We start from the raw sequence: 17,143 nt of genomic DNA, 5'->3' as shown, positions 1-17,143 counted from the left end.
ACACGTCTGTCCAGCTCTTATAAAAAAGGAAGTACCAGATTCTGATGTAATAAATTTTACGATTTCCTAGATCTCAACACCATGAATATGCCCATATTACCATGAATATCGAGATCTTGAATTCTTGAATCTGCCCATTTACTTGGATCTGCACCAAAATGTAATGGGTTCGTCCCTGGCACATGCCTCATCTCTCCACCAAGTTTGGTGCAAATTGGTTCAGTACTTTCTGTGTAATGCTGCTTTACAAATAAACAAAACAGACATGGGTGAAGACATAACCCTCTTGGTGGAGGTAAAAAAAAAAACAAAGAAACAACAAATTTTCATTACACACTGGAGCGACTGTATTTTTTGACTATTGCTTGTCACTTCTCTATTCTGTAGCCTGAATCAAGCAGCAATAAAAGTCCAATGAAACTCTGCAGCATCTAAATGAAAACAATTGAAGCTGAAAGCAGAATGAGAAAGCTCTCTGTGTGCGAAGTCGTTGTGAGATCATCTTTCTCTGCAGCATTTTTTTTTAAAGTTCTGACTCACATTATTGCTTTTTAAATGCTTGTTGCGTTGCCAAAAGTATGACCAAAAGTCCCAGAAACAGATTGTCTTCTTGTTTTTTTTAGGAGGTAACAGTGACTCAGATCATTAATCCCTCTTCTCTCGCAGCAGATTGAACAATAAGCGATGACACATTGGGAGTTTGACATTTAATTCTCTGCAGGTAGGTGGTACATTCTCCGGTTTAGGTCTTAACACACCTCGATGGATTTTTACAGTGATATAGAAAAAAGTGTCACTGAGAAAAAGACAAAACGTATGTTGCTCTCTCTACAAGGAATCCAAAAGAAAAGGTGATACATTCACCTGCCGAGGTGAAGGAACAGACTCTGTACAACTTCTGTGTTTGTGTTGAAGAAATACAATGTTAGGATGTAGGAAAATCTCTGTACAACAACAGGAAATATCATGAATTCCTACAACAAAGAGGCAAACATCTGTACAGTTTCTATATATTTGACTGAGGAGTCTATAGACGATTGCAGAGTGAGCTGATGCGGTGAATGTCTCCCTCTTGTGGTTAAAGGAGGGTAACGCTCCTTAAAACTGAGTTCCTCTGACATTCCTGTAGTCTTATCTGAAAGAATATTGATTTATAACTGCTGCTGGACTGGAGCTTACACAAAAAGTTCCAGAATAAGCTTTACAAGATTCTTCTGAAGAAAAGAAGTCTGCGTACTTTCATACATCTGATCCAGGGCCTGGAGTTTTGTGCAACTCAGCAAAGAACACCTGCTGCGATACCTTTTAAAACAGACATTAATGCTTCCACAGTTCCTGTAAATGGTTAAAAACAGGCATAACTTGGCTGAAAAGATTGTTAGGTGACATATAATCTTTGTTTCAAGAGCATTTTAATCACTGCTGCACAATGAAATATAGCCGCTAAAGTGCTTTTGACACAGATTTTAGGTAACCTAGACCAGTGGTTCCCAGGCTGGGACCACTTAAAAAGGATTAGTTGGGATGGGAACCTCTGACCCAGATGTCTGAAAAACACACACAAAAATGTCCATACCATCTGCAGAGATGTTATGTATGGAGACCCAAAGTGTCCAGTATCAAAGAAAGAAGACATATGAATAAGTAAAGACAAAAAATACCATGAATTCTCATAATAAAGCCTTTCATTAAGAGACTGGCAGTCTATATGAACAGACTTTGGAAAAACTTCATCTCAAAACTCAAAATTTCATCGCACTATCTCACAATTTAATGGCTGTGGTCCATAGTTTATCTGTAGTTATTCATGCTATTGAACACTTTGGGTCTTCATAGTTGTCAGGTGTTGAAGATAGCTGAAGGTTGAATTGTAGTTTTGATTAATAGTAAATGTAGCGCGTTGACAGTTACAGACAAACAACAAAAACCAAAGGGAGTCTGGTATCATTACGGATAAAAGGTTAGTAGAGCTCATGCTGCTAGGTAGTAAAGAGAAGTTTTATGAATGTAAATATGAATACATCATGTAGACATTATATACACTGCAATAATTACTGCATCCATTTCCAGATAAACTCAGAGACTTTTCTTCTCCATGTTTTCATCTTCAAAAAATCCAAACTGTCTTTAAAAAAAAAACGTTTCCTTCTTCATTTATTGGTTCTCTTCATGCTTTCTCTGTCCCAACGTCACATTCATACACATGCTGCGTTCAAGAGGTGCCAGAAAAGCAGGAAATTCCAAATTCCAATGGAGGAAAAATTTGCAACAGGATGCTCCTTTTAAAGTCAGCAAGTCAAGTAGGAAATTTTGGATCTATGATTTTTAGAAACAGAGTTGTCTGACATTATTATATAACTTTATATATATATATATATATAACTTTTGCTTTGTAAATGTAACAGGAAAGTTGACCAATTTTTTTTTTTTTTTTTTTGGGGGGGGGTATTTATGCACGTTCAAACACACTCTTTCCCTTCGTGTTCCTCCTCTTCTCGCCCTTCATCATACCATCGTCTCTGAGCCCGACCCTTTCCCAGTGAAGAAGTCCCAGAAGTTGGCAGCGGACGACGGTTTGCTCTCCTCCTGCGGCGTCTGTCTCACCCAGATGCTGCTCTCAGTCGACCCGCTCAGACTGGAGCAACTCCCGCCGCTGCCGCCGCCGCCGCCGCCACCACCCCCCAGGGAGAAGCTCAGAGAACCCAGCGGGCCCCTGCGGTCCTGGGGGTCGGAGTCCTGACTGTGGAGCCTGGAGGTGGAGGTGGAGGTGGAGGAGGACTGGGACAGGCTGAGCAGGTTGTGGTGGGAGTGGAACTGACGCATGTGGCAGATGGATTTACCTGGAGGGACGTCACCTGGAGGAACCAGACAGGACGGTGTTAAAGAACTTATCAGTCTGTTGATTGTTGTGCCATTCCTCCAGCACAAGCTGCATTTTAAAATTCACAGATTGAATATACAGAAAGAACTTCATATCTGTCACAGCTAGGTGGTGCTGTTGTAACATTTATCAAAAAGCTATGATCTGTGCTCTACAGCATCCAGATACATTTTGTTGGTGTCTGGACTAACAGAGGCATGGAGTTCAGTCTTTATTTAACACAAATATATAAATGTGATGTGAATCAGACTCCTTGTCTCAGAATTCAAGTCGTAAAAATGTCTGTTGTTAAAATTTACTCTTTGCATCTGTGATAATTTATTAGCTTGAAGAGCAGGTGACCGATAACAGTACCATATCTCGTCTCCTGCCGCTTCCTGTTCTGGTTCAGTTTGAGCACGTTGAGGAAGACCTCGCTGGTCAGGCTGCCCTCGCCGCCGCTGCCATCGGGCGGGAAGAGAGGCGAGGGGGGCTCTAGCGGGGACAGACTGCCGCTGGAGGCCCCCACGGAGTCCAGAGACGCCCCTGTGTCCCGACGACCCCCCGACTCGCTGTTGCTTTCCACCGTCAGGTTGCTGCTGCTGAGAGGAGATGGGAACATGATTGGCCACAGTTTAACAGGCTGGTAGTTTGACTCTCATGGGACTGTACTGGATGGGCTGGTTGTCATGGTTACCTCAGTTTCCTACGCAGCAGATAGTCAATGATGTCTGGGTCAGTCTGGATCAGACTCATCAGGACCTCCTGCTGGACCTCAGCAGATACCTGGAGAAACACATGTAAAGTTAATGAGCTCAAATATTCTTACACAATGGACAAAATTCTTAACATGATACACGATGATTACAGGGCTGGATATTTAAATGTTTCTGTACCGTGAAGAGCCTCCTGTAGTTCTGTATGAGCACCAGAGTGACGCTGATGATCGCCGTGCTGTCCTCGATGCCCATCGAGTGAGGACTCACGTCTCCTCCTCTCTCCTTCTGCAGCAGGTTCGGCCCGAAGATCACCGCCAGGTTAGCGGCCGTCATCTTGTTTCCAGGGATCTGAGAGAGGAGGAGAGGAAAGAGGAGGAAGGAGAGAAAGGTGGATGAATGGATGGATTCATTTTATTTAGCTTAAATCTCACTGTTGGAGACCAGCGAATGTGCTTAAACATACAAAAACAATCAATATTCTGTCCATTAAAGGGGCATTCCAAAATTTGTAGTCTGATGGCATCAAGGTTATTTTCTCAGACATTATACAACTGTTCTTCATGTGTTAAAATATCCCTTTAACCACAGCGTCATACCTCCTCGTCGTTGGTTCCTATGCTGTCCTGGGCGAAGCTCTGCACGGTGTGTAACAAGGTGAGGAGGCGCAGCAGGGTGTCACAGTTGCAGGGAGGGAGCAGGTAGAGGAGGTGCTGCAGGTACTGAAGCTGGTCTGCTCCTCTCAACACTACAGGAGGTACAGAGGAGGAGGAGCTGATGAGTTTGATCAGTGTAGGTGGTGATAGCATATTGACCTAGAGTTTAACATCCCTGCAGCAAGGTGATAAGATTTATGAACCAGTGAAAACAGCTTTATATAGTGTTTTTTATATTTTTAAAGAACATATATGGATTAAAGTGGAGCATACGATTGGCGTGCAGGAAGGCGGGGTAGAGCTCTCTGGGCAGCAGAGGATCAGGAATATCCCTCAGAAACTCTTTAAGCAACGCCGCTACGTCGTGGACGCTGTGCTCCTCGTCCAGCTGGACGTCCACGCCCATGTCGAAGTCCTCCCGCAGCTGAGGAGCACACACAGAATGAAAACAGACACTGAGACATGTAGGAAAACTGTAATATACATTCACACGTAAGAACAAAGACACACACAGAGGTAAAATAAAGGTCACTTTTCCCTGATGGACGATGTTTCTCAAAAACAGGATGTCGCACATCATCAGCTTTTCACTTGAAGCTTATTTTTATATTCCAGCACAGTGGAGAGTGACAGGGAAACATGACGCAGTGAATCAGGGGAAAATTCACTCTAAATGTCAGGACTGGGAACTGAACTTATGATGGTGCAAACACAAAGGCTGGGATCTTTCACCCAAAAGTTGTCATCACCTGTCTCACTCTCTTCTTAGAGCTTCCAACTCGGAAAATTCCCACAGTCTGAAGACCTGGAGAGACATTGAATAGATGTTTTGTTTATGTACATTTACATAGATGGTCAAAAATTTGGGGACCACAAATGGTGTGAGTGAAACCCCGCCCATGTCTCACCATGGGTTTCGATGTGACTGCAGCATCTCTCCAGCACTCGGGGCACCTGTCTGTAGATGGGGTTGAGGCTGAGCTTGGTCTGCGTCCTCCCCTCCGACGAGCTGCCGCCCGGGGACTTCTTCATCCCCAGCTCGGCCGGGTGGGAGAGCTGCAGCGCCTCCAGCAGACGAGACTGACTCTCCACAAGGTCGGAGATGGAGTCCACCGACAAACCTCCCTGTGGAGTGGAGAGAGACGGTGAAGTGGCCTGCTGGTTTATGTTATTTTAGAGACAAGAACTGAGAAAAACAGATGAAAAAACAAAAACAAAACTGTTGATTTTATGTCTCAAGGAAAATACAGTTTTTATGAGACTCAAAATATCTCACATCAGCTTATAGATGATCAAAATTACTTTGGATCTTTAGATGAAGTCAATAATCTCTGATCAAGACAGAAGGACAGAGAGAAAGACAAAAGAAATAAGTAAGGAGGAGCACTGACAACATAAAATGAAAAGAACACAAGAAGCCAGAAAAGTTGATTTTTATCCCTCATCCTCACGTTGCCATCCAATAAATATATGAGGAGCCGAAAACGAATACCACAAAAAATATAAATCATGTGTATGACCTGCAGATGATTTCTGGAGGAGCAGGAACGCCAAGTGTCTGAGGAATTTGTAACAGCAACCAAAACAGCACTGTTGCTCAGAAAGTCTATAATGACGCCTAAAAAGTCTAAAATGGTGCAGGTTTTTTTTTTTTTTTAAATCTCATTTAAGTCTCTAAAACTGAGAATCTGAGAGAGTCCAGTGTAAATACATTCCTGAAACACAGAAATATATACATATATGGCACAATGAAATGAAAATATTACGTTACTTTTCAAAAATGGCAAACCTTGCCTTGTTCCAGCTTCTAAATTTTAATTATTTTCTTTCCTTTTTGCTGTCTTTTGACAGTTTATTGAGCAAATCTTTCATCAAAATAATTGTTATTGTGTGCTTTCATGTTGAGTGATACTAAGACAGAAGGAAAGGGAAAAGTTTTTCCAATTTTTTTTCCCACTGTTCGGAGATCTTTCAGTAGCAGTATCGCCACCAACTGAAATTTATTATATTTTTTTGTATCTGCAAGTAGCCACACATCACATTTATTCCCCCAGTGTGATCTACAATATACACAACGGCTCACTTAGAAACAGTATGTCGTGTGGACACAGTTAAGGTAACCAGAAACCTGAAAACTCTCCACAAATCTCTCTTCTAGTCATAGTAGGGGAGGTTTGACTGTTTCATTGCTTTACTCTGAATTTATAGGAAAAGAACTACAATAATTTAAAATGTCCTCACATCTCTTCCACTGTTCATCTTGTTCCAGCCATTAATTTCAACCTTTACTCCGACTGTACGTTATCCGTCACTGCTCGGGACACGACGCAGCGACAACGACTGCCAAGCTGCTGCTGCCTCATTTGTCAGGAGATCCTGAGCCAAATGTGTGTGTGTGTGTGTGTGTGTGTGTTTGTGTCATCAGATATGTAAACAGCGAGCTGCTACGGTCCAGACAGTTGTAAGAGGTTGAGTCAGAGTCCCATTGAGCTCGAGAAGGATGAGAGAACTTATTCTCCACCAGTCAGAGGGAAGGGCAGTAGCAGCCCAAAAGTTTGCAGATCACTCGCAGCTCCTTACAAAGCATAATTACTGTGAATAAATGCTAATACAAGTGTTGTAGATGAGCATTTTATTCTTCTGAACTTTGGCTAATGGGCAATAAAACTATTCTGTTTATGGAGATTTAGGTTTGATACCCCCCAGTGGAAATTATGCCTCTGTAATCTTCTGTTGATCCAACAAAACAAACAACAACCCTTCAGCGTAGTATAATATTAATATTTTTGTCTGTCCTCAACCAAATCTTGACATTTCCACTCAGGCAGGACTGTGTGTGCAGCGTCTGCCTCATGAGCTGCTGATAGCTGGTTCAGGTTCAATTATTGTGCTCGGCGGCTGTGATGATACTCATTATGGGCTTAACATAACAACTGCTTCCAGATCAGCATAGAACGAATTGCTGGGTGTGATGGCCTCAGGCTGAGAGAGTTAACACACACAGACAAGCAAACACAAACACACACATGGCACAGACACAGCATTTTTTTGTGCGCAAACGACTGTGGAAACAAATAGAGGAATTGGTTATGAAAATGTTTACAGATGCAGTCAGAGATTAACTAGCTGCACTGTGGAGTCCTTCATTACAGGACACACACTCACACACACAGTCACCCAACATTATGCTAAACCTGGCAGAAAGAAACACCAGTCATGCCAGTTTTCATTTTACTGATATCAGAATTTCAATCAATTTTAAAAATGCATACCAAACCAAACCAAGACAAAACTACTGCTTAATTAGAAATCTGGCTAAAGCAGGGTAGAAATTCAAATTCAGTTGAAGTTGAATAGATTGGTACAATGTCAGGATACAGAAATGCCACAAAACATCAATTTATCATTTATCTATTTATCTTTACCAAAGTTCCCAGTGGAACTTGGCTTTTTATTTTCTTGCTTTTGCCCTTAAGTCACACTATATTTACAACCTTCTCTATGGCTTGAGAAAGTAAAAAATAATATCTGTAACATACTTGGCCACAGTTGACCTTTTCAGTGTCATTTTGAAGATGCATGTATATGTGTGTATTCAGCCAAACAGTCATCTCACCCTCCTCTGCCCTCGGCCGGTGTTATCCAGAAACGTGGGTGACAGCGGTTTGTTCTGGTTTTCAAAAATCGGCGCTGGCGCCACCGAGTTGGCAGAGGGCGATCCGGGACCTCCCCCTGTGATCGACGAGGAGCTGACCAGCGGCTTGCTTCCATTGAAGAACTGCCGCTTCTCGGCCCGGAAGCGCAGGATGCTGGCCTCCAGGTCCAGACAGTCACGCCTGCTCTCCTTCAGGGCATCCTGCTGCCGCTTGTAGGCCCGGTCGTTGGCGATGACCTGGGAGAGGGGGATGCCGAATGCCTTGGGAGCCGATTCTGTGGAGAGAGGGCAGAATAATTAGTTTGACCCTACAGATATTCACAGAGAGATGTAAAACCCATTCTATGCAGCCAGCCATCACCAAATGACAGCTAGACAAAGTTAGCAACAGACTAGTGAAGGAAGTGACAGAGAGACCCAGATATTTGATATGGAAAGAATCACTAATCAAGAAAAACTGGAAGCTGAACCACCTACAAAACTTATTTCCTGCCACTGAGGATGTAGAAATCTCTCTGCAACATCCAGGAAAGATTTTAATGTCAAGGCAAAAATGATGCTTGTTGAACTCCAGGACAGTGGAAGGATATCTTCATTTAATTTACTTCATTGATTGCTCGGTCATTCCTCCAAATAAACAACACAGTCTAGTGTTTAAGTGCGTGTTACAGTTTCTATGACAAACAGAACTGTCTGGTGTTAGTAAACCAGCAGAAATCTGGCCCTGGATGTCAGAAAAAACAAGTGGACTGTCAAATTAAGCCAGACTGATAAGGACAGAGTCGTGATTGCAAACTTTTTCCTGATATGGTGAAGAGACTTAAAATCTCTCAAAGGATGATTCATACTAGGGAACATACGCTTATTTGGTGTTATAAAAACTCTGTGCATGATGGTGTTTGTTCAGACCCGCGCTGTATCCTTTCAATGAGTGATCTCTATCATTTTCTTTGCAGTTTATATCCTACTAGTCTGTTTAAAGCATTAAATATTCCCTAACTGTGTCCATTATCACATAAATACTAACCTTTCCCCATTTCCTCACTGAATCTTTAAGAGCAGACATTTAAGAGCTGAGCGAAGTTTTCACAATTTTCACATTTTCACTCATCAGTATGAGGACTTCTTTTCCAATAAAAACAGTTTTTGCAAATAAATTCATTTTGTGTGGCCATGTTGATGTTGTAAATCAGCGGCTGGAGCAGAGCTGGAGCCTTGATTGAGTCTCTTTTTATTTGAAGAACACATTCCTGTCGGCTGATAACATCTGAACTCCAAAACAGGAAGATGATTCCACTTTCATCTTCAGGGTTAGACTCTTTGTTCACTGAGAAATAATGGACAAAGTGGAATTACAAATAGACTATCACACCAGAAACGAACCCGAGCAGAAACCGACCGGTACCAGATAATGTCCTGCCTTTTAAGGCAGGGTTGGTTGATGACACTAGGTCTGAAAACACCCTAACAGACATTAGAAAGAAACAAACTTTCTTGCAAGGAAGATGATACTGAGAGAATGAAGGAGAGCTGACCTTAAAGTGGTGGACAAATAATGACTGATAAAGACTGATGTTTGTTTATATGTGATAATGAAATGAATGCGACACAACAATCGTGTAGACCTTCACACAGAGATTAAAAGTTCAAGTAGACGAGTGGTATAAGAATAGACAGAATGGATAGACAGAGCAGGTAAGAGAAGGATAAACGGGTAATCCTGTTAGAGCAGCCACAGCCACAAACTAAACATCACACTCAGACTGATACTGGCTTATACCAACACCGGCAAAACAGACTGCAGGTAAACGCAACACAAGTGACGTTGCTGTCATAGGTAGAGTTTCATGGTCAGCAGTTCGGCTAAAACTGCAAATCCTCTGCCCTTTGCTGTATCACATGACCACAAGAGTTGAGGGCACACTCTGATCTGGCACACCACTTAGTAAAAATCCAGTTAGAGAGGTGAATTAAGGGCATTAAGAACAACAACAAAAACAATGGCTTGGATTAAAGAGTGACAAAGCAACAAGCCAAATTAAGACAGCTACCTCTACGAGGCATCCGCAATAGAAAACGGACAATCTTCTGCAAAAGGTTCACACTCTACTGACTAGTTTATGCAATGAGCACAAACTAACTCTCTAGTATTTTTAGTATTTTTATTTATTTATTTTTTTAAACAACCTGCAAGTCAAAATTTTAAGATACAAAGTCAAAGTAAATTGATTAAATAGGTTAAAGAGCTGAAACCATAAGATACTGGACAGTTCTGGAAAACCATAGATTATGTTCATTGGCACTGTTTTAATATTCATTGAGTTTATTTATTTCTACAATATCTGTGCATGGTAACTATAGTACAGTTAAACGTTAGGGAAAGACTATAATTATGGGATATAAAGAATGATTAAGGTGTGGTCACGATTAGCCTCCTTTGGTTGAAAACACCTTTGCCAACTTCTAAATCGAGTACTTCGACAGGCTTCGCTCAGCTTTCAGGTCACAGTTTGGGCTAAGACAAGTAATAATCTTGGTTAAGGTCATGTAAAGACTGCGCAAATTAGGTCAACATTTTCTGTTGATCTTCTGTTGATGGGGGCATGAACTCCAGTTCACAGCGTGACTAACAGATGTACTACGTAACCTTAACCAACCTCCACACCCTAACTTTCTGCCGCTCTACTGTATAATGTTGGCATTTCATGTAAATCGTTCTCTGAAGACTTGACAGTGGAAAGATCCATAGAAAAACTATCTTGCTTGTCTCAGAAGGGAAGTCAGAGTTCAGCAACAGAGCATCATCTCTGGAGAAGGTTCTTGTTAAAAGAAAGACAGTTCACAGATGAGGATGTTTGCAGTCCTGAAGCCTGATTGTCCAGTTGAAAGACGGTGAATGATGCATCCTGCCAACCCTAATTAAAAGTTCCACTTAACAACACCTAAAATACGCAGGAATAGACTGAGGTTATAAAAGGCTAGTGAAGCATTAGAGCTTACTCTGCATGTGTCACTCACATGAGCAGATTAATCAGGCTGCATCTATACATACACGCTCACATTTAAAGAATCGTGAACACACACATACACACACTTGTTTGAATGAAAACACATGGAGGACCAACACACACACGTGCACAGTTACACCAGGTGAGAAAAGTCCAAAGCAGGTCAGACAGCCAAAGCAGACTGGCAGGATGCCCCGCAAAGCCTTAAAGATACGGGATTGACTCATTTTGAAATAACTCTCAGGTTGTGAGAGTTTATTCAGCACTTACACAGCAACATGAACATATCATTCACAGGATGACAACATGCTGTGAAGTGCAAAATTCAGGATCTGGCAATTTCAGCACCAGAAGAATTTCTTTTTTCTCCATTAGGTAAAGGGCAAATTTGGTCAAGGAGCAAAACTATCGCTCCTAACACTTTTCCCCTCAAACTATTTCATCATTTTTGCTGCTTGATTTATGTGGCTGATCCAACCAACCCTCCTCATCCACGTGTCCCTCCATGAGCTCACAGATAAGCTCCTTGACAGATGCCTAGTTGGCCAGATGCCAGCTAGCATTAGCTTGTAGCCACAGGTATAAGTTAGCTAAGAGCCACTGGCTTGGAAAAAGACTACGAGCAAAGTCTGTGCTCCAGCTAATGGCTAATGAGGGGAACACATTGTGAACATGCTACTCATGATTCACTTAATGACAATTAACTTGGCTTTTGGCTGCATATTGTAAAAGGACAATGGTTTATAAACATGCTAAAGGTTTGGTGGAGAATGACATCAAAGGTTTATTTTTAGCAACTCTTAGTTTCTAGCTGTTTGCTAGTTAACACAACAGACATTTACTCTGTTAATCCAGTTTATAAAAACTAAAACATTCCTGTTTCATTTACTATGTTATGCTCCTTTTTGACCAAGTGGTTCCAGGTACTAAGCAGCCCTTTAACTAAAGAATTAAATTAGGATCTTTAAGTCCTGTTTGCATTTTAAGAGAGATTAAGATTAGGTTAATTAGTGGTTTAATGAAAAAAACAATGTGTTGTTTTGTTCTCCTAAGTAGCTGCAATCCGCTGGGGTTTTTGTGGTTATTTATTGCTGCTTTGGTCTGTAATTGCATTAAATAAAATGACAAATACAAGGGTATGTTTCTCTCTCTGATTTCAAGTATAGGGAGAAGGGCAGGTATGTTTTTAGACCAAGGCAGAGAAATCAAACTTAGGCCTCTCCAAGAAAAGTTGAATCAAGGGCAACTGGACTTAATTGTAGTTACTTGATGTTTAACCTGTCATCCAAGTGTCAACATCTTCACACATCTACAAACAAGTCCAGTTGCTCTTGACTCAACTCTTCTTTGATAACCATATCCTGGATGAACGAGAATCTTCACAGACATCAAATCTGGATCCACATTCTCTGGTTGAAACGCAGGTTAAGTTCTTAAAGTGGTTCCTGGGCCCTTCAGGACAGACTGCCAGTCTAGAGATATTTGCTGGAAGCTATTATAATTTTTGATTAGTGTGGTAATTATTTCAGTGTAGTGTAACATGTAAACATGCAGCAGTAATAACCACATTTACTTCTTATCGGCATCGGTGGCTGTTTGCCAGTTTTCCACCTTATTCAATAACAATAATCCTCCTGCTTGCTGCTTATTAAAGGAGGGAGTCTTGCTCTAAAACATTTCAACTGGATGGACACTTTGCCTTAAAGCTGGCTGGAAGATCTCCTCCTAACACACACACACACACTCACACACACACACACACACACACTCACACACCACCCTGGGTAACCCAGTACATCAAAAAAACAAAAAACAACAACATCCCCTGCCAACAAGAACGACCTCCATCCATTGATAGATGTCATCTGTTAATGTGTCTTACGCATTGAATTTAATGGCCCTGTTTGATCAGTAAGTCCGTGCTTATTCCTCAGTCCTGACGTCTGTTGGCAGAAACAGCCACGCTGCTGCCTCCTGACTTTTGGCCATGTTTGCTGGCATCTAATGCCAACTATGACAGTGTTAGCTGCTCGTACTGGACGTGTGCTTGTTTAAAGTAAATAGTTGAGGATTTAATGGCCGGTTGTGGTAGCTTGGAAGTGTTGGGAAATGCTTGTCAGAGACTAATGGGACAGTTAGACATCTGAGGGGTCTGAGGCTTTACAGCTACAGAGTTATAAAAAGGTGAAGAAAGCATCAGTGGTTATTTTAATCCTCTTTTTATGGCCTGAAAGATTCAAACTAAATAAAGAGGGAAAGTAGAAACATGCACCAAGATTCTCTTCATACAGCAGAACTTGACATTACATTCTATAGTTAAATACAAATGTCTCTTATTCTTTATTTTGAGGCTAGTTTTGACTTGATTCACCATTTTTTTTATAGCAGTGGTGCCAGATATTCTCATGTTCCAGCTTCTCAGTACTTCATTTAATTTTCTTTTTACCATATAATCACACTAAGTATCAGAGCCCTGCAACTTTGCAGCTTTGTTGTATAAAATCCTCAAGAAATAGTTTAGATTTTCCTTAGATTTGACTGTTTTTAGGCCAAAAATTCAAATAAAAGGATCCTCTTCATCATGTGAAGTAATTTACACCTTTGCGTAGAAATGTAATATATTTACGTAAAACATATGTTAACAGATAAAATGTGAAGAAAGAGAAAACCTTTGGTTGCTAGTCAGAAATTTTCCAGGCTAGAGTTTATGGAGCTCCAAAACAGACAAAATGTAGTCAACTTTAAATTAGTTTCTACACTCTATTTTACATACATTTAGGGCTCTATAGGGATTGTGGAGAATGTCCTGAGTGAACAACAAAGCAAATACTAAGGGTTTGGGTTAAATCAGACAGTAAGAGAGTTGCATGTATCGGACTGGTTCATGCCTTACTGACGGAGATATATTTAGATGTTTTACACTTTTGTGTAATAACCGAAGAAGCTGATTTTTGTGAGAGATCGGAAACACAGAGATACAGCTTTTGTCTCAAAGCACCTAGTTGTCCCAGTTTGTTTCAAGCAAGCTCCTAACCATTCGAACTGCATACACCAATGCTAAGCCATATTTAGCTTTTTAGCTTTGGCTTACAGATCCAGTTAAACTTCAACAAGCCAAAAGATACACTTGAATAACAACACAAAGGCTCTAATCAGAAAATAATTAAAATACAGAACTAGGAATAGTCCCTAACTCCATCATTTATAACTCTGACACAGATGATCTGAGCTCTCTGGATTCATGTTTGCTTTCTTAACTATTATCCTCTGTTATGTTTTGCAAACGCTTGAGTGGCTAAACTGCATCTGCATCAAATCAAGGAAAAGCCACAAAACTTAAAAACAAACATTGTGGCTGTTGTTTCCCATCATTCCTAACAGCCCAACATATTGGCAAATAACACAAAAACTGCCTCACTAAACACAGTCACCACTATGTAGTCCTGTTACATGTAATCTGCTACCTGCCGACCCCTGAAGGCCACACAGTCATGCCTTCAGTAGTAGGGGGGAGCGGAGCCAGCAGGAGCGCTGCCAGGTCCCAATGTTCTGTGTTTTGATTAGCAGGGTTAGCTTCAGCTAAGTCCCTGTGTGTAAGAGGCTGGAGGCAGGATTTACAGACCTGCACAGACATCCTGGGAATGTCTGTGTGTGTGTGTGTGTGTGTGTGTGTGTGTGTGTTGTGTGTTTTGGCTCGTATCTTGCCCTGCTGTGATAATCACCTGAGAATAGAGAACATCTCTTTATGAGAGGGTGGTGCGATGGCCCAAAGCTCAACGCACTCCAACTTAAGAAAACACATGCAAAAAGACAAAAGATGAGCAGCTTAAGAAAACATCTTCATCAGTTTGACAACATACACTGCAAATACAACACAAAATACAGAAATGAGCTGCAAGGAGACGACAACATATTTGCAGATAAAACACACATGCATTTAGGAGAATGCATCATGTAAGTACAATATATGAGGGGTGATTGTATCCTTATAAGTTAAAGGTGCTGTATGTGGGTTTTTGTGATTGCTACATAGCCAGAGTTAGCATTAAATTAGCTTCAGCCATCCTTGCATTTACAAAGCAAGACGTTAGAAAACATCCTCTGGGCAACTTCATCATCATGTTGGACTGAGGGCAGACTGGATGCTACAGTGACTCACTATCGCAATGTGGTGTTATGAGACAGGATATGGCTAGCTGGTTAGCATGCTAACTTTGCTAGAAGAAAAGAGATGATAGAACCAAAAGCAAATCAAGAGTCAACAATGCAGCTGCTTCACACCACTGGAGACAGCTCTTGGTGAGTAAAGGAGTCAAGTTTGATGCTGAACTTGTAACAGTTCTTCTAGACTGAATGCTGGCTATGTAGCGATAGCGAAATCTGGAACAATTGGAGCAATGAAACAAAAAAGAGAGGAAAAAGAAGAAAATGGTCATCATGAAGTCCAGTCCTGAAACTACAGGTAAAGTTTGGCATTGGTGCAAAAAACAAACAAAACAAAACAAAACAAAAAAAGATTAATCACCTGTCAATATAGCTAGCGTTTATTTTGGGTTTATCACCTTATCAATTATTCTGCTAACCTCTTCAAGCTCTAGTTATGATTTGGTTCCCCCAAAACTTTGAAACCAAGGAATCACGAGCCCTTTCTATGGTTGGTAATCAATCAACAAGTTTGTTGGAATCACTAAAATTAAACAGAAAAAAATCAATCGCTTAAAATGCAACTTCAGGAAAACCCCTTCTCTGATAATACTGAGGCAATAATTAGAATCAGAGATTAAGAGATTTAAAAATACGAGCAGAAGAGAAATGACTTCACTTTGAACAATTCAGTTTTATTACACGCTTCCACGTAAACAAACTCTACTGAAGGAGTTGATATATGGTGACACAGCATGAGTGTCCCAGCGCCTAGCGAGGGTGTTTGTGCTCATTCATTAGTCACTTTGTGTTAACAATGCAGGAAAAGGAGCAGAAACAATGAAACACAAGCTTGATGCATGAGTCAGTCTGCAGGCCTGAGCCTCTTGTGCTTTATAAAACGCACTATTTCAAGTATGTGGAACCATTAGTGGTAAAAAGCCACTGGACGTCAATGGTGGTGATGCTGTTTCAATGGACAGAGGGAACTTTGTTACACTAAATATCATCATCGAACACAAACACTTAGCCTGTGGGTGTCGGGTCATTGCGGGGCTTCATGGTAAAACACATACACATATTCACATGGGAACACAGATTATCAGAGGGAGACAAAGCATAACCAGAGATGGTGGTGTGTTTAACCGCATTCGTCTGTGTTTACGTGTTGACCTCACCTCGCTCTTTCTTTTCCTTCGAAAAAGAGTCAAACTTCCTGCGCAGAGATTTTCTCCGTTTGTGTATTTCTGTGGGGAAAGAAAAGAAAGTCGGCATGAATTAAATTATTTGAGTATGTCCATGCTTTAGTCTGAACAATGCAGACTGTGTGCTATCTGGTCTCTGATGTCTGTCTTTGATTTATTTACTTATGTAAGTGTGTATATACTGTGTATATATATGTGTATTACCATGTGTATTGATTGTTAAGATGCCCTGGTTGCCATTAATAAAGGATCGCTACACAAACACTCATCTGATATACACATGAAAGAAACTACATTCATCCCCTTTATCAGCTCTAATTTAACTTAATAAACTCAATCATCTCGTCTTTCTCTCAAACACACACACCGCCAATTCAAACCGCCCTCATTACAACCTTTTTCCCTTTTCCTCTCCCTCTCAATTATTATCTCTCACTCCTGAGTGCTTGTGCCTTTTCCTCAGTCCTAAGAATAGAGCGGAGCATTTCAATAGCAGAGACCTTGTATGTTTGTTTGAATAGCCCCTTCGCCTAATGGCTGCACCGCCCTACACATGACAGACAAAGAGATGTGGTGTGTATGCATGTGTGTGTGAGGGGTTTATTTGTGCGTGCAATTCATGTCTATGAGAAAAATCTCCAAAGAAGGGAAAATAAACAGATCAAAAATATATTTTAGGGCATGAAAGTAAAGGAAAAATAAATCTTCACAAACTAAATCCGACTGAAATAATCTCCCATTGCACTCAAAAATGAATAAATGGAACTGAGTCAATTCATTAATGTAGTTTAGGATTAGATTGTGTGGGTTGAGTTAATGTAATTTTTTAAGTGACTGCCCCTGTCTTTATGCATGTTGGAGAGAGAGGTTTTAGCTAGAAAGCTAATATTAGTGACAGTT

General features: G+C 40.9%; 1 protein-coding gene across 5 annotated transcripts in view; it reads right to left on the bottom strand.

Moving 5' to 3' along the window:
- Positions 1-692: 692 nt before the first annotated feature.
- The window catches only part of arhgap36 (Rho GTPase activating protein 36), a 54,371-nt gene continuing 37,920 nt past the window's right edge, over positions 693-17,143 (bottom strand). For 4 of the 5 annotated variants that reach the window (XM_018703820.2, XM_018703817.2, XM_018703822.2 and 1 more), the window contains exons 3-12: positions 16,217-16,285; positions 7,849-8,162; positions 5,141-5,357; positions 4,982-5,037; positions 4,506-4,656; positions 4,176-4,324; positions 3,757-3,927; positions 3,558-3,646; positions 3,236-3,462; positions 693-2,855 (exon numbers count right to left, since the gene is read on the bottom strand). In XM_018703820.2, the coding sequence (XP_018559336.1) occupies positions 2,506-2,855; positions 3,236-3,462; positions 3,558-3,646; positions 3,757-3,927; positions 4,176-4,324; positions 4,506-4,656; positions 4,982-5,037; positions 5,141-5,357; positions 7,849-8,162; positions 16,217-16,285 (1,793 nt within the window). In that variant the 3' untranslated portion in view covers positions 693-2,505. The remainder of the gene's footprint in view (positions 2,856-3,235; positions 3,463-3,557; positions 3,647-3,756; positions 3,928-4,175; positions 4,325-4,505; positions 4,657-4,981; positions 5,038-5,140; positions 5,358-7,848; positions 8,163-16,216; positions 16,286-17,143) is intronic. The other variant, XM_018703819.2, reaches the window with a different exon arrangement.

This window comes from Lates calcarifer, linkage group LG14, assembly GCF_001640805.2.
Source record: "Lates calcarifer isolate ASB-BC8 linkage group LG14, TLL_Latcal_v3, whole genome shotgun sequence".
Taxonomy (NCBI): Eukaryota; Metazoa; Chordata; class Actinopteri; family Centropomidae; genus Lates; species Lates calcarifer.
The sequence above is the reverse complement of the archived record's forward strand: the minus strand, read 5'-3'. Positions and strand labels throughout refer to the sequence as shown.